Source organism: Cebus imitator, unplaced genomic scaffold (genome assembly GCF_001604975.1).
Source record: "Cebus imitator isolate Cc_AM_T3 unplaced genomic scaffold, Cebus_imitator-1.0 Scaffold340, whole genome shotgun sequence".
Classification (NCBI taxonomy): domain Eukaryota; kingdom Metazoa; phylum Chordata; class Mammalia; order Primates; family Cebidae; genus Cebus; species Cebus imitator.
In genome coordinates, this window is record NW_016107655.1 from 112,206 (window position 1) to 131,037 (window position 18,832).

At 39.7% G+C, this 18,832-nt stretch overlaps 1 protein-coding gene across 1 annotated transcript in view; it reads right to left on the bottom strand.

The window, feature by feature from the left end:
- Positions 1-491: 491 nt before the first annotated feature.
- LOC108287341 (copine-4-like) overlaps positions 492-18,832 on the bottom strand; it is a 126,386-nt gene continuing 108,045 nt past the window's right edge. The window contains exon 2 of the mRNA XM_037730347.1: positions 492-714. Within this exon, the coding sequence (XP_037586275.1) occupies positions 492-714 (223 nt within the window). The remainder of the gene's footprint in view (positions 715-18,832) is intronic.

Consider the following 18,832-nt stretch of genomic DNA (forward strand, 5'->3'; position numbering starts at 1 on the left):
CTTGGTTCCTTCTCTCAATTCAGGATCTATGGATAGGACTCTCACTACTGAACTCATTCCATCTGAGTAGCCACTTCTCTCTCAACCCCCTAAAACTTGTTTCCTCAGAGCTGCCATTCCCAAAATTCTAATTAAGTCTAATCTGAACTCTGCCTTGACCACAAGACAGTCTGTGAAACCAGTTTTTGGAACTTTCTCATCCCAGCCCATTCTAGGGTATGGGTTCATGTCTGTTCCTGGTCCTCTTGCTACCTATGTGTTTCCAATGAGCAAGCATAGGCTGAAGAGTATATTGTGAATATTTCTTGGTAATTAACAAAAACACCTTAAAAGTCTTAGGCCTATGAATTAAATGTCAAAAAACCCACAGCATCAACACAGCAACATCAAAACATCATGATAGAAATGTGATGATATTTACTTCTCAAAAGTTCTAGCTCATCAAAATAAACCACCTGAAGATATAAAATATCAAAACATTTTTGAGCCAATCATCCAGTCATGCCTCTGTCCATTTCATTGGACATGCCTACCTCAAACCACTGCCCGTGAGACTGCATCTTGAGGATGACACAGGGGTCTGGTTTGGAAAGGGCATCTCTGTCAGAAATGCCTTTGCACGCCACACGGAGCTCAACTTTGGTCAGGCAGGGGCTGTTAAAGATTCCTAGTGTGTTGGCAGCCGACTCATAAATGTTGCTCATCTTCTTCATTCTGTTTTAGGCAAGTAAAAGAAGAAAAAAGATGTCCCAATCACCACAATATTTGTCAAAGGAGAAAGCCTCCCAATCACCCTTCAGAAAATTTGACACACAGTTTCAAACACTGAAGGTATTTATCTCACTTTCCAACCCAGTGGCACAGTTCCAGTGAAACAAATCAAAACAAACAAACAAAGAAAAAACAGGTGCTGGTGCACTTGGCTAAGAATACTATTTTCTTCAATGATTTGCATACATTTGCATAGTAAAATTTTTGGTCTGTGAAATAAAATTAATAAATTAGTTCAATAGACTGCAAACTTTAATCCAGCTCTATAATAAGTGCATGGCTTCTGTGATATTTTACAGATTTGTTGGTTCATCAATTTAATCACATCTCAAGTTTTCAAGACTAAAAATCCAACTTAACTCCTATGTGATGGCATGGAAAAGTACATTGTTCTTTCTGAAGAAACAGCCAAATTTCCCATCCCTAAAACTTTGCCCATCTTCTCAAAATGCCATAAGCAAGCCAGCTCCAAGACAGAGGCCCAGCATCTGAGTCCCTGTCCCCAAATTCATGATCCCATTCTCGCCTTTCCCTTTCCCACTCCCACTTGCCATATCAGAACTCAGAATCAAAATGGGGAAAGGGATGGGGAGGAAAAGCACAAAGCTTCCTATTCTGAACTTGTGGAAACAGCAGCTACATTTAAGTATTCCAGGCCACCTGTCCATCTCCATGTGATATCCTTTATAAAAACACTTTGCATTCCACAGCCCCAGTGATCCACCAGAGGCCATCAGTGCTCTCCTTCTCTGAAGAGGACTACACCTGTAAGATTCTCTTAGGAGCAAAATTCAATACTTTGCTTATGCGATTCTGTGTCCTTGTAGATTCGTCAGGGAAAATGACAGCCTCACATGGCATTGGTGGTCTGCAGTGGAATTTCTTCATCTATAAAATGTGAATAATTCCTCTCTCTCTCCTTCCCTTTTTCCACAAATATTTAGTGAGCTTCCCCTTGGTACCAACACCACACTAGGTTCAACTGAGTACACCATACATTACACACACACACGCACACACGCACACCAATAGTGTTTTATTGAAACACAAGCATGCACATTCATTTATGTATTTATGTAGTTGTCTGCAGTTCCTTTCACTGCGATGCCAGAATTGAGTAGTTGCAATAGAGATTGCATGGCCCACAAAGCCTGAAATATTTACGTATTATGTGGCCCTCTTTAGAAAATGTTTACTAACCTCAGTTCTAAAATATTAGGTAAGGGAAATTTGTGGTTTTGGAGAGTTGCAATTCTGGTTTTAATATGTGTTGAGAAATTGGTTTTAGGATGAGAGCTGCTCTATCTTCTACCAAAGTGAACATTAATAGGAACTTTGGGACATTTGTTTTTTACATATGAGAAAATTCAAGCTCAGAGAGGACTGGCAGCTTGCCCATATTGTGCAAATTATTCTAATGGCAGAGCTGGGGCTGGAGTACCAGTTTTCTATCTCCCAGCCCAAAGCTACTTTTTTTGCTGTTGTTTTTACCACAGGTAAAACCTTTAGCTGGAGAACTATTCAAATGTACCAAGAACAGTGGATACAACAAATATCCTTGATTTATTTCAACCTCTGTACAGAGTCATACATCCCTTCTATTTGTAAACAAATTCTTTTCAAATACAGGAAACACACAGATTATAAGTCTATAGCTTCATAAACTATTTTCCCTCTATTTTTACAAGTTGCGAGCAGATCATTCACTACAGCAACAAAGGTGACAGAGTATACGGAAAATGAAATTTACAAAAAAGCAATGGGAGGGAAAGAATCAGCTGGTGGAAAGATGGCTTTGTTCAGACAGGTCTGTAAGCATGTTGCAAACGCTATTTATCAACGGTTTGATAAGAACAGCTTATTCTTCAATCAATATCTTCCTGAATTCTGCCTTCCCAATGCATTAACTGGCTCCTTAGAATCTTTACATATGAGAAAACCCTCATCTGCAGCCTTCACTGGCCTCTCCTATCTCTAAGAGCCATCATTGTCCCTTCTAACTTTCCCTATCCTTGTAGGCTCCTGACGTGTCCATCTCTTCCAAATCCACTGTTTTAATATGTGTTAGAAAATACATATTGTATGTAAAATACTATGTGAGCTATGATAAAATGGGACATCTCTAATACCAGTCTTGATTGTGAGGTATAATACAAAAAGACTCTGTCAAGGAAACACATAATTCCTAATTCAAATATTGACTCCTCCATTCACTGACCATGTGACCTTGGGCAGGGTATTTCACCTCTCAGATGGTAATACCTATCTTGAAAAGTTGCTCTAAAGAGCAGATTAAATAATATATGCAATGTGATTACCACAATACCAGCTATATTGTGAATGCTCCAAAGGTGGTAGCTATTATTACTGTGTTCTGACTTATCTTCAGATAAAGTCATCCATGCTTCCACTACCAACTAAAAACCTTTTACATGACTCACTATTAAGACCAAACTTCTAAAAGCCCATTTAAGTGTCTTCTCTATTTGAAATCTGCACAATCTGAGCATACTACCCTCCATCTAAGAGCACATAGTCATCTTTCAAATCAGTTTATTGAGGATTCATACACATGAACCAATAACTCTCACAGGTTCACAAGTCAGACAGTAAAACAATGGTGACAGCTCTTCTAATAATGTGAAGCTGCTTTATAAACTTCCTGAGATAGACAATTTATTCTTCAAACAGTGTTCTTGCCAAAGCATTGGCTGGCTCTATGGGAATCCTCCTATATTCCATAAAATCCCTCTCTTGGTCCATATAAAAGATAGTCACATGTTATGTGCAATTCACAAGGCATCTGATGGGAATGACAGGATTCCCACAATGCAGAGATTCAACTGTCTCATCCTCCCTCATTTATTCATTTTCAGGTTGTTACAACAGTTTTGGTTCACATAGGCCTGGTTAAGTGAATTTCAGATCACAATATTTAGTTTTAACTACGCCTACCTCCCCAATGGATTACTGCAAAGAAATCTTATTAAATATAAAAAAATACTGTAGGCAACCAAACACCACGAAATAGCAGAGGTGACATATTTTCTCTTAGTCTGAGGTTCCTGTTGGCCATCATACTTGCTTAAATTGGTAGCAATATTATCACACATGTTAATAGTTGCTCAAGATAATTAAAAAGTACCAAGGCTTCTTGAAATATGGATTGATACATACAATCACTGATAGGATATTCTATATCAAGTGAATGCAGTTCTTGCTCTGAGTTATTAATGATAGTAAATTTAAGTAGTTTATCAGTGAATGAACATATGAACTGGAGGCACATGTTTAGAGTTTTTTTAAACAATGGAATAAATGATTCAGAAATTTTATGGATCATTTCTTCAAGCAATGGGAAACAAAAGATTTGAAGCTGGGAAATGGGCACAATCAAATAAATATTTGATAAAGTACTGATATGATGGTTGGACTAAAGGAGAGAAAAACATTCGTGATTATATGAGGCTGTTTTGCTGGTCACTTCTATTCCTACTTTTCCCATTGTTTCTACTTTCTTCCCTCTGCTCAGGGCCCTAAAAGGCTTACCTCTGTTGACTGCCAGCACATTGTTGGCAAGTGTTACATTGGGTTTCACTAAAAGGATGCAGTTTTGGTGAAGGGAGGAGAGAGAGAACAGTATATTTCTTCCCAACTCCTACCTGATCTTTAGCAGTAGCCAAGCAAATGACCATAGCTCTATCTGCAAACCTTCAGATCTCACTGGCCTTGGTAACACTGTTTCCTCCCCTTACTCCTTTAGGCTTAGGGTTAGTAATGTTTTCTTGCCAGTCTTATTAAAGTGGGCATCCTAGAAGTAAATCCTGAAACAAGGATTCAGATGCACTTGATTTCCTTATCTCAGAGGAGAGAAGAAAAGTATGGGAAGGAAAGAGGTGGTGTCAGCTGGAGTCCAGCTTCAATCTGATTCCATGGGAGCTCTGGGACATGAATTGTACCCTTGAGGAAAGAGGTTCAGCCTATTTTAACTCCATGTGAGAGTGTCATGCTAGGGATGGGGGGGGCAGGACATAAACTCTTAGATTTGTTGCTTCCTTCCCATGGCTTAAAGCAATCAGGCATTCCCCAGAAAAGGAGCAGCTGTGAGCCATTATCAGTCAACACTTTTAGTCCTTCAGGGAGGGATGCATGACTGGATAAAGGGCATCGAGGCAGAATATCATCAGGGTCTATTTTACCACAATGACTGCTCTCTGGGAACCTCCCTATAAATTCCTTTATCTTTCATCACATAACTGTAAATGTTCTTCTCATTAAAATCTCTTGAATCAATAGAGATGATTCTGTTTTCTATCTGGAACAGAACTAAACTAGAACAGTACCACTGGAACAAAAATCAGGAGTGGTGTGGCAGACAAAGGCTAAGACGGCCACCTCCTGGTATTTATGCCCTGTGTAATACCCTCACGCCTTGAGTGTGAGATCAGTGACTTACTTTTAACCATTAAAATATGGCAAAAGCAGCTGAATGCCACCTCTACCATTATGATGCATCAGATAATGACACCCTCTTGCTAAGAGGCTCTCTACCTTGTTGGCTTTAATGATGTGGCCATGTTGGGAGGCAAAGAACTGAGGGTAACATTCATCAAATAGCCAGCCAGAAACTGAGACTCAGTCCAATACACTGCAAGGAAATGAATTCTGCCAGCAACCATGTGAGCTTGGAAGTAGATCATTCTCCAGTTGAACCTCAGATATGAAAGCAGCCCTGACTGACACCTTGATTGCAGACTTGCGAGACTTGGAAACAGTGAATCCAAATAACCTGCAACAGTAGTTCTGACCTATGGAAACTGTAAAATAATTAATGTGCACTGTTTTGAGCAGCTAAATTTGTGGTAATACTATCTAGCAACCAATAATTATTAATAATACAGATTCAACAGGTGCTCCAAGGGGTGTGTGTGTGTGTGTGTGTGTGTGTGTAAACTCCTTTAGATCTGGGACTACTTCTTATACTTTACTGCATCCCCTGTAGTGCTCATCTTGGTAATATCTGTGGTCTAGTGATGAAGCCAACATAAACCTTCATCTCTAGAGGGATAGGGTAAAGGAAAGCAATATGGAGATACTAAAGACAAAATTCCCAACTTTTCACAATTACACTCAGGGTCCACAGCTTACCTCCCTGTGCCTGCACAAATGAAAGCCCTGACAAAATATACTGGAGTTCATGAGTTCCCATGCCTGACCTTGACTTTGGAGGTGGTACACAGGACAGTGGAATCAAATTGTTTGGCTTTGGTCCAGCTGAAGCTCACTGCTGAAAGGTGATCACAAAATACGGCTCTGTCAACGAGTGATCGGCTACCTCTAGGCCCAGATAAGAGGAATAAACAAGTAATTTCACACTCCGCTAGAGAACAGGATTAATATAGCCAGATTATCAATACATTCTCCATGGCCGATTTAAATCCTCTTTGTTGCCTTTCATACAATATCTTGGTTTTAGGGAGACTAATGTCTCTGCTGAGAATTATTTTGATGAAAGTTGACTTTTGGCCAATTTTAGAAGCAAATTATAATTGTCCTTTCACTCAGATAATTTAAGTTATTAAAAACTACCACTTCAGCATATTCACATTCTCTAACAGGACAAACTGATCCTGAAACTTAATTAGTTTCTGAATGAAGTGCAAACACCGCAAAGACAATAGACAACTCAAGAGGGAAGGGAATCAGCTTGAGTTCACAGGGGAACCAACTGAGCAGAGGTTGTCTCAAGACTGTGTTAAGAATAAGTGCATAATCACTGTTCTGCTTGCCTTGTCGTTATTCAGCCTTTTAAAATGTCCTAGTACATCTGGGGAAGGCTGGGGTGCTGGACGTCTCTATCTCACAACATTTACATCACAATTCAAGAAATATGGATGAGGGATCTGCCATGTGCCTAATGCTGTGCTGAATGCTGGAGGCACTGGACATCCCCTCGCTCAACCAGAGAATAACACAGTATTGTTTCCCTCAGACTTGTCAATCCATTTCCTAGTCAACATTACTTAGCTCAAGAGGAGATCTATCTTGGACTTACCCATTGGTGGCAAGCACTGTGCCAGACACTGTAAGGGATGAAGGCATAAACAAGATAGTCTACCTGCCTGAAGTTTTATATTCTGGAACAGTGCATCTCAGACTTCACCATGATCACAAATCGCCTGGAAGCTGGTTAAAATGTAGTTTCTATTTCAAGAGTTTGGAGTAGGGCCTGAGATTCTGCTCCCAGATGATGTGGTCCTGCTAGCGTGCAGACTACACCTTGAGTAACAAGGTTGTTGAGTACAAACCAGCATCTATAAAATAAGGCAAACTTCCCCCAGAGATTGCTTGTCCTAGGAACAGACATTCATATATAGGATGCAGGATGACATAGGGGATAAGAGTATAGATCTAGTATTGGAGCATCTGGGTTTGAATCACAGTTCTCCTACTGTTAAAGTAGGTAGCTAGTCAGGCATGAGCAGCATAAGAGAGGGCTCCCCCCACTCCATCAGGAATGTCAGGCAACCATCAGGTGATGGTCAGGCAGTTGTCACGCATCTCTCTAAAATAATAACTGATCACAGCCAATGCCAGGGAAAGGCAGTCTCCATAGATAAAAATACCTGAAACTGGTCATCAGCAGCTTCCAGATCAGATTTCAGCAGTTGGGCGAGAAGGCTCAAGTACGTATATTAACAGGCAAAATGGTGGCGTTTAACTGGCATATGATCATCATGGACATTTCACGGGTAAGGGGAGAATGCCTCAAATGAGCATGCATACAACTCCAGTAAACACACGGCACATGCTCCCCTCCCAAGTGCTGGCAGGCTACTGTGCATGTGGACGGCACACCCCAAGGGAAGAATCAGAGAAGAAGGGATGCAAGAGCCCAGAAGTATGTCAGTATATAAAACCCCAAGTCAAAAGATCAAACCGCACACTTATCTTTCAAGTTGCCTGCTTGGCCCTCTTCCAAGTGTATGTTCTTTCCTTTTGCTCCTGCTCTAAAGCTTTTTTTTTTTTTTTTTGAGACGGAGTTTCGCTCTTGTTACCCAGGCTGGAGTGCAATGGCACGATCTCGGCTCACCGCAACCTCCGCCTCCCGGGTTCAGGCAATTCTCCTGCCTCAGCCTCCTGAGTAGCTGGGATTACAGGCACGCGCCACCATGCCCAGCTAATTTTTTGTATTTTTAGTAGAGACGGGGTTTCACCATGTTGACCAGGATGGTCTCGATCTCTTGACCTCGTGATCCACCCACCTTGGCCTCCCAAAGTGCTGGGATTACAGGCGTGAGCCACCGCGCCCAGCCCTCTAAAGCTTTTTAATAAACTTTCACTTCTGCTCTAAACCTTGCCTTGGTCTCTCCTTCTGCCTTCTGCCTCCTTGGTCGAATTCTTTCTTCTGAAGGGGCAAGAATTGCAGACTTGCGTGGATCCACTGCTAGTAACACTATTTACTTGTGTGACCTTGAGTAATTTACTTGAATTCTCTGTATCTGTTTTACCATCTTTAAAATGGTGATAATATTTTCCTACTGTGTAGAGTTATGCTTAGAATTAAGTGAATTAATCCACATAAAGTCCTCAGAGGAGTACCTGGGCCATAATGAGCGGTCAATAAATGTAAATTACTATTATCGTGCTGTTTTTTTTTAAAATTGGCCACTAGGTTCATAGAATGTTCTTCAAGCTCTTATATATCTTCCCAGCATTCAACAATAGGTCATCAGATCCTCAGGACAATCTTCCACTGGATCCTCAGGATAATCCTTTTGTAGGTAATATTAGGATACCCGTTTGATAGGCAAGAAATTGCACTCTAGAAAAAAGCAAGGATTTGAACCCAAGACCTCCAAGTACAGAACTTTTGTCCTTAACCACATTGCTATATTGCCTCCTTGTGTGTTAGCTGCTTAAGAAGACTCTCAAAAAAGTGACAGATAGGGATTTATACCACAGAACATCTACCAATATTCTCTTGGCCCATCTGAATGTCACCTGGTGTCTGTCCCTCCCTTTCTCTGTCCTTTAGACTTTTAGATTCTTTTAAAGAATCTCCTCCCCTTTTCTCTCAGTCCTTTAGACTTTTAGATTCTTTTTTTTCCCTATTTCATGGAGAGTCCTTTATTTTCTAAATTAATCTTGCCTTTGGGTTTCTTTCCTCTCGTAGCTTTAATCATTACTCACTCTGCTCACTGCTCACCGCCCCTATGCTCCCATTTTGGCAGTACAAACACCGACTATTCCCAAGAGAGTGGGAAAAGGAGAAAAGCTGTGAATATTTACACTTTTTGTCCTCATCAAACATACAGTGTTCTATAATTCTCTTTTAAAAATAACTTGCTTTCCTAGCTATTCATATTAACGACAATAATAAACCACACTGTTTTATTTATTCCTTGAGAAAACTTCTTGAGATCAGTATTGTCAGCCCCATTTTATAGATGTGGTGGTTAAATAACTTGTCCCAATGCCATAGTAAGTGACAGAGCCAGGAATTAAACCTGGGTCTAGTGGACTCTAAAGCCTGTGTTTTCTACCATTTCTTATTAAATGATTTATAATTTGCTTAATAATTACTTTCTTTTTAGACCATGCAATGGCAAATTTCAACCCTATTCCAATCTTAATAAGTCTCTAAGGTATAGTGAGTGTATTAATGAGATTGTGCTCTAGCAGTCCTTAAAAATTCACTTTTCTTTCATTCCTTTATTCCCAAGCCTGCTTAATTCACTCCATTCACAATGGTAGTTTCATTGGCAAGTTGAGGGATCTAAGAACTTAATGTCCTACTCTGATTATTTCACTGAGCATTTGAGGCATTATAGATGGTGGAGCTACAACACCCAGCAAACACAGGTACAAACCACATGAAACACAAAAGGCCATGCTTTTAATAAATGACAGTATGAGTACATGAATTGACAATATGTCATATGCATTCAAAATTGACAATATGCATACATGAGTGTTTTTCTGGAATATGCCATACCAAATCACTCAGATGCAATAAATAATTATTTCAATCATTTCCTGAGCTTTATAATTTGAGACAACAGGAAGACCAAAAGAAAAAAATCCAGCAGAGATCCCATTTTCTGAAAAACAACTTTCTTGGGGAAATGTGTGTATAGAATCAGATACATAAATGCTCTTAGAAAGTTCTGGGCTTACAGTTTTGACTCTAACAATGATTGATAAAGGTGAGACTTCTCTAGAAAGTAATTATGTTTATTGCATCACATTTATATTAACCTTATAGCACTCAAATGTTTCCCATCTTGAGGAAAATAATTTGATGTATAAATGTAACTGAATAATTTTAAATGCTGACAGAAATTTTTAAGAGTTAAACTTGAACTAAATCTCAAGAGAAATAGTATAAATGACTATCTTTTTCCTGTCACAGCCCCTCCTTTCCCAGCATACCAAAGGCAACTATAGCTCCTGAACAAGAGAGAAAAAGCAAATGTAAATAATGTTTTATTATTTTGGCACTGAAATAATTTGCTCTTGTTTCTCAGGCAACTAAACTTACTAAGTAGAAAGATCAAATCTCCATCTTCTTTTGTTCAGCTATTTTCTCTTCTTAATAAAATAATAGGTTGGATTCTTCCACTAGGGTCATGTTAATAGGAAACTGGGGGCTCACAAAGTAGATTTTATGTTTCCAGTTTTTAAAAAAAAGGATTATTCTTTTTTTATTTTTGAGACAGAGTCTTGCTCTGTCACCAGGCTGGAGGGCAGTGGCGCAATCTTGGCTCACTGCAACCTCCGCCTCCAGGGTTCAAGTGATTCTTCTGCCTCAGTCCCCCAAGTAGCTGGGACCACAGGCATGTGCCGCCATGCCCAGCTAATTTTTTTTTTTGTATTTTTAGTAGAGACGGGGTTTCACCATGTTGGCCAGGATGGTCTTGATCTCTTGACCTTGTGATCAGCATGAGCCACCGCCCCTGGCCAGGATTATTCTTATGTTCAACTGGAGAAACTACAAACAATGTATGAAGCCAGAAGCCAGTTTCCTTGAGAAAGCATGATAATTGATCTACTTATGGGTCTTGTTCTGCTTCCACACTGTCTCCTTTAAGAATTGCTTCATGAACTTTTAATTACACACTAGCATTGGCATGCTTTTGCTTAGTTGGCAGAAGACAACATGGTGTGTTCTGGGAAAGAAGAGGGGGTTGAATAGATAACAAAGTATGAAAAGAAATACCTTTTCAGGATAAAGAGCACAATCTCTAAGTCAGCATTGTCCAGCAGAAATATGTGTAATGATGGAAACATTCTGTATTGGTGACAGACAATACAGTGGTTACTAGCCACAGGTGACTATTAAGCCCTTGAACTTTGGCTGGAGCAATTGGGGAGATAAATTTTTAATTTACTTAACTTAAATCTAAATAGCAACTGGTGGCTAGTGACAGGCACTGGACATACTGAACTACAGTTAGTTTGTTTTTCTTTGTTTTTCCTTTGCTTTTCATGAACAAAGCAACTCACGAAAACAGGACTTTTTTATAAGAGAAGTCTGTCATTGCCCTATTTGGTGGAGACTGGATGCAGAAGTGCTCAAAAGACTTAACAGGCCCAAGCCTAGCTCCGAGGCTTTTCTTCATCTGCCAGTGCCTGTTGATTGGTGGTGACTGCCAACCAAACTTGAGGAGATAGCATGAGAACAAATGGCATGATTCACTAGCAATGGCTGCGATCCACATGCAGCTCATAAGGAAAGACCTTGGGGACAATACTGGAGCAAAGCTCTCCTTAGAATTTCTTTGTAACATGGAGTCCCTTCATGTCTAATGTGTAATAATGTTTCTGCTAAAAGTCTCTAAGTGGGACAACATAAGCTTTGTGGGAAATGACCTTGCTAGTGTTGCTATGGATGAAAACAAAGAAGAGACAAGAATTTAGGTAGAAGTAGCATGTGAGCTGAGTGTGTTTTCGAAGTTGGAGAGGGATGTTTGAAAGGGAGAACATGTTGGAGAGCCGCATCATGTTTGTCGCTGCAGTCAGACTTGTGACCAGCTATCACAGACACTTGAGAGATGCTTTGGGGATGAGGAAAGCCACTACAGACACAGAGGAGTGGTGTCTGCATGTCAGCATTAATACACAGACACACACATAATCGTATGTTCTCACTCTCTCTCTTTACTAGTGAGACTTCTGGAGTCCGAATACCAGGTGGGTTTGCTTTCACGTAACAATGTGAGAAATGCATATTCACTGAAGGAGTTTGACAGGAATAGGGAGGAAAAGAAACAATGTCTCCCCACTAGCACAGAGAAACTTCAGGGGGCCTTGGGATGCAGGAGGGAACATTGGCTGAATTGATCAGGTCAGTGGACCGGGACCAGACTGTGAAAGACCTTATCAGATAAGAAAGAAATCTAGCAGATGCCTTGTGTGTGGCAGCTGAGAAGTCTGTGGATTTCCAGTCTTCACTGAATGTAAAAAGAACTCGAGTACAGGAAAACCTGCAGTTTCCAGTGTGGGTAGAGAGAGACTAGAGAAACAAGCACCAGATGTAGAATACTCACTGGCAACAGTACTCACGGGCAAGCATTTTTGGATACTCATGTGTCTGTGCCAGTGCTTCCCATTATACTATCACATTTAATCCTTTCAAGAGTTATGGAAGGTAGCTATTGATATTATTTCCATTTTACAGATGAGAAAATTGAAATTCAGAAAATCTAAATACATTGCTAGATTGCACAACCAAAAACTGGAGGAAGCAGAATTCAGTCAGGTTTTTTAAACTCAAAAGTGCAGGATTTTGTATAATGTTATTCTTCCTCCCCTCACATACCTCAAGATCTAAGTTCATTTTCCAGTTCAATTTGAGTCCCTTAATGCTGGAAGTCCCAGAATGTGATATCACACACATTTAGACACAAAATATCTATCTAATACTTCAAGTATGTGCTGAGAATCATGCTAGGTACTGAAAGATACAAAGATGAAAAGACAAGATTTCCATCTTCACAGAGTTTCTAGGCTGATGGAGAAATTGACAGGCAAATAAGTATTTACAAAAGATTAAGTTTGCTTGTTATGTTGTCTGCCGTATTTCTATTAAAATAGCCATACAGAGACTCATAAGCTGACAATTGCACCAGAAAGGAAAAAAACAAAAAACAACCACAAAACACAGGCGGAGTTTCCTCTGGCTGTTTTCTACAGAGCTGTGTGCTATGGAACTGTTATTCTATGAGGTGATAATAGATAATCTTAAAAGGAACTATGGTAGACTTCATAACATTAAACAGGTTTTTTTTATAACAGAACATTTCAGAGTCATTACTATGTTAATTTGCTCTGTGAATCTCCAAAAATAAGACATGGTGTATAATACTTCTCAAATTATTTAATCACAAAAACACATTAGAAGACAAATGAAACACATTAGAAGACAAATGATTAACAGAGAAGAAAAAATATTTTTTAAATGCTCGAGGCTAAAGAGTAACAGGTAGAGGCATCTTGCATTTGGGAATATTTTATTTCCTACGAAAAGTGTTGTAGGGAGCTGAAGTGAAATGTCCAGGAAACAGTGCAGTGTAGGAGATGCTGACTTTCATGTACTACACTGGGTGCTGAGCTTGTGGTTAAGTCAAAGAGCTCCAGACCTAACCTGGAAGGCCTACTCTCAGTAAATGCCTGCTGGATTCAGCAACTTACATCAGGTATATGAAGGTGACCTTCAGATATTCAACTGAGAAGTAGCACATGCTAGCACTAACTGGGTAATGAAGAGGATTGATGACACTTCCCTTAATCTGTCCACTGGCAAATACCAGCTGGATAGATTTATTTCCAATCCTGAATAAGTAAATTAGAAATAACAGCAGGAACACGCAGCCTAAGAAAAGGATGGGGAATAATTAGATTGTGGTCAGTTCATAAAATGGAACGCCATATAGCAATGAAAATGAGGACCATTTTATACGCATGCCAGCATGGATAAATCTAGACATAACGTTGAACAAAACAGGCCAAATACAAAACAGTACATGCTGTATGATCCCAATTTTGTGAAGTGCAAAACCAGGCCAAAATTAATTATAATGTAACAGGCAGAATAATGGTTACCTTTTGTGAATGCAATGATGGGAGGGATACAAAAAAGGCTTCTGGGGTGGGTGCAGAAATAATCTACATCTTGATTTAGGTGGGTTTGCTTTGTAAAAATCACCCAGCTGTATATTTACAATGTGTGCACTCTTCTGTATGTTTGTCGTACTCAGATAAAATTTTACTTAAAAAGTAAATAGGCTGGGCACGGTGGCTCATGCCTGTAATCCCAGCACTTAGGGAGGCTGAGGTGGGCGGATCACGAGGTCAGGAGTTTGAGACCAGCCTGGTTAATATGGTAAAACCCCATCTCTACTAAAAATACAAAAATTAGCCAAGTGTGGTGGCGCACGCATGTAATCACAGCTACTTGGGAGGCCGAGGGAGAAGAATCACTTGAACCTGGAAGGTAGAGGTTGCAGTGAGCCGAGATTGCACCACTGCACTCCAGCTTAGTCGACAGAGTGAGACTCTGTCTCAAAAAAAAAAGTAATAGGTGGCAGAAATAAAGTCAGCCTATCTAATAATGTTATTGATCATGTAGAGATAAAACTCTCTTACTAAAGACCAACACCCTATTAGATTATCTTTAATGTCTAACTGGGTGATAATTATAAAGAAAACTATAATAAATGAGTGAATGAGTAAATATATGAACTTTTAAAAATAAACAAAATTTAATTAAAAGAAAAAAATAGAGACAAGGTGAAAGCTAAGAAGACAAACCTCAAATGAGTCAGAGAGTCACTTCTCATTTTCCCCAACCTGGATCCATTGTAATTTATTCCTCATTGCAAATATCAGGAATTAATTGCTTAGGGGTGTTTGCCAAATGGTTAAACTCAAATCTGATCAGGTCACTCCCCTACCCAACATCTTTTTGTGGACCCCTAAATGCTGCAGGTCAAAGCCTGCAGTTCTTAGCCAAGAATCACTGATTTTTCCTACCTTTATTGATCAGGCACACAACTCCTTAGACACTTTAGATTGCTCTTTTCTCATTTTCTTTCTTATACTTTCAAGTCCTAGAAGGCCTATGGAATTATATGTAGATTTATTTGCATGAAGAAATGTTTACTCATTTATTTCTCTTTCGTGGCCCAATTTTAATCCCTGGACAAAATTTTTAGGACCTCCCCTTTACCTTTGTTAGTCCCTCAATAATCTGTGTTCCTACAGTTCTGGTTTAATGTCCTCTCACACTAATTATTGCATGCAGAATATAGTTAACATGGCTGCAAAGTCCTAGTGGATAAGGATCAAGGACTGTTTGACAAAGATTCAAAGCAGGACAGACCGGAAGTGGAGCCTCCTAAACTGACTGATGACAGATATCTTGAGTGTGAAGGTATTTTAAAATCAGTGGCTCCAGACACTGATAAGAAAAAAAATCTCCAGAACCAGGAACTAGGTGCTTAAAATGTCAGTTGACCTAGAAATATAACAAATATGATCTATGGTGTCATCTCAGAACCAAATGTTCTGAAACAAATGTTTGTCATTTGTTCGTCAAATCTCAGAACCAAATGTTCATGGGTGAAAGACTCCAAGCATTTCATCCAGAAGGGCACTGCTCTTCTATTCTCCTTCCCTTCCTCTCCCCAAATTGAGCTTCTCACTGATACTGCCTCAAAGACAGATTTACATGGTAAATGGCTGAAGCTAAAGAAGATATCTGATGCTCTGGTATCCTTACAGTGGTATGGAATAACCAGAAGCTAACCTGATGAGCAGAACAAAGGCTTCCTGCCCATACCTGATGGGCTGACAACACTGCTCCTACATAGTAGACACTGGGCTGCACCAAAGTTTGGTGACAAGAGTGACAACTTGCCTCTGCATCTCAGAAACTCAATTCTCCCAAGAAGAAATGACGTCACTTTTGGGCAAAGAGCACCAAAATATTTCTACTTCCACCAGCAACTGGATTAGAACACCAGAGTACACTCTTTAACCCTCAGGTCTCTGAGACGCCAGTCTTCATGTTTGTCTATGTCACTGGAGGTGAACAGTCCAAGCAGCAAATGAGGCAGATTCTCATAATTTCACAGACCCCTGGAAAGAGATGTTCATGGTCAGAGAGACTCTTCCTTTATCCCTAAGACCCCTAAAATTCAACTTAATTATTGAGTGCCCACCATGTGCGCAATACTCAATTGTGTGCCATGAGGAGCTCTGAAATAATAAAATGTGGTCACCGCCTTTGGAAAATTTTCAGAGTGATCAAGTACATGAAATATTTATTCAGGGAAGGCACTAGAGTATAATATTTAAATGTGTAGGTTTTTAAATCAGATATCCTGGGTTCACATTCTGCCTCCATGATTTATTAGCCATAGCAACAGGCAAGGTATACTTTGGTTTTCTCATCTGCAAAATGGAACTAATAACAAGATCCACCTTAGCACTGTTGTGAGGATTCAGTGAGCAACAATGCAAATATAGAACACAGAGTAAGTGTTAAACAATCATTATGTTACCAGGGTTAATATGAAAGAGAATTCCGCAAGTAGATATATGATGAATCGTCAAAGTAATTAGCAAAGACCAAGTCAGTGATCATAAAGCACAGAGAAGATAGAGATGCTTTGGTCCAAACTAGAAAGAAGAGAGAAGAAAGGTAATATTTATCAAGCAGGCTTCTTTTTTATTAATTTCAACTTTTATTTTAGATGCAGGGGCACATGTGCAGGTTTGTTATCTGGATATATTATGTGACGCTAAGGTTCAGGGTGGGATTGATTTCATCATCCATCCACACTCTGAGCATAGTACTGAATAGTCAGTTATTCAACCCTTGCCCCCAGTTTGTAGTCTCCAGTTTCTATTGTTACATAAGTACCCAATGTTTACCTCCCATTTAGAAGTGAGGACATGTGGTATTAGGTTTTCTGTTCCTACATTAATTCGCTCAGGATAATGGCCTCCAGCTGCATTCATGTTGCTGCAAAGAATATAATTTTGTTCTTTTTAATGGCTGTGTAGTATTCCATGGTGTATATGCACCACGCTTTCTTTATTGAATCCACTGTTGATGGGCACCTAGGTTGATTCCATGCCTTCGCTATTGTGAAGAGTGCAAGCAGCCTTCTTCATGCCAGAACTCGTTTAGTGGCTATACACCGAATTATCACTACCTCATCTATAGACTAGAAGAGACAGGTCTTAAGCTAAACCCAAGAACCTGATCTAAATTTAAAGAGGCTAAGAAAAGAAGACAGGAAATGCCCACCTGTCTGACCAGTTATCAAAGAATGGCAAAAACACAGAAAGAGCATGTTGCATCTAGAGGCCATGAGATGCTCAAACAGATGAGTATCAGTTGGGTGTTACATAACATATGGTCAAAAGTGCTTTGGAAACCCATGGGCATTAATTTGTGTTAAACATTCTCTAGTTGTAACATAACTTCTCTGTGCCTCAGTTTTCTCATTCTAAAAATAAAGATAATAATAGCTACCTTCCAAGACTATTGTGAGAATCAGAGGAGAGAGTAGACATAAAAGAAGTAAGCATAATAACAAATACAGTAGATCTTCTAAAATCTTATGTCTATTTCTCCTGTCCAGTGGTCCAGAATATATGAATAGCAAATGCCCAAGTGCCCACACTTAAAGCTCAGATAATTTGAAAGAACTGTAATTTAAAGATAATTATTATATATCAAGGCTGTAAATTAAAATGGTTCATGTTAAAAGTTATTTGTATATTTTGATTTGGGCCAAAACCTTTAAAACAAATAGGTTTAATTCAAATTAGACTGGTTCATTGAAGCTGTGGGACACTTTGACGAGTTCCGTAAAGGAATTAGTTTATGGAGGTTTTAAAAATAAATTAACTTCATTTTTACTTGAAAGTCAGAGTTTAGTTCAATGAAAAAGCCTGCTACAAATAACTTTTGGTTTATCACAGTCCTCTTTTGTGCCCATAGTAGGACCAAAGAAGCAGAGGGAAGAATGTGAATGTGTGTTTGTACGTACGTATGTATAAAATCTTGTCACCAAACATTCAATCTGCACCCTCAGGACTCTTGCACTGTGCAGAGAGATCTCACTATTTCTGAGAATGTGGAGCAGGGACTATAAGGCCTGTGAGAAGCTAGGGGAGGTACAGAAAATCCAACAGAACTGGCCAGGTACAGTGGCTCATGCCTGTAATTCCAGCACTTTGAGAGACTGAGGCGGGTGGATCACTTGAGGTCAGGAGTTCGAGACCAGCCTGGCCAATATGGTGAAACCCTGTCTCTACTAAAAATACAAAAATTAGCTGGGCATGGTGACACATGCCTGTAACCCCAGCTGCTTGGGAGACCGAGGCAGGAGAATCACTTGAGCCTGAGAGGTGAAGGTTGCAGTGAGCCAAGATTGTGCCATTGCACTCCAACCTGGGTGACAGAGATAGACTCTGTCTAAAAAAAATAAATAAAAATAATTTTTTAAAAAATCCAACAGAATCAAAGAGGGATCTAGGGAAAAAGATGCCTCATGTGGGCTAATGGTTCATGTCAGCTAAGCCTCAGGCCCTAAGGAAAATTACTCCCATTTCACCCCAAGGTTTTCTTTCTAATCTTCCTCTCTCCACCAAAAGTAAGACCCAGAAGGAGAGACTAAAGGGACCAAGGGGCCAGTGGCTGCCTTATTCTTCTCTCAATCCAAAGGACAAAAGGGACCTCCTGATTCTTAGGGGGCTTAGCTTAATTCAACAGAATAGGAGACTAAAGAGAGATTTCGGTCAATGGCTCATCTTGTGATAGTGGCTACTTGCAGGGTCTTCCAGACATTACATGTCCCCTGGGGACTCATCACGGACACTGAAAGAACAAAAGTTCTGAACGCTTCTTGTCAGAGGTATAGCTAACAATAGGTACATGAAGTATCCTGTCTCCCTCACAGCTGCTAAGTCCTTATTTGTTTTCTTTCTTGGATAGGTATTCATCTCCACCCTCCACTCCAAATTCCAACCTTATCAGATA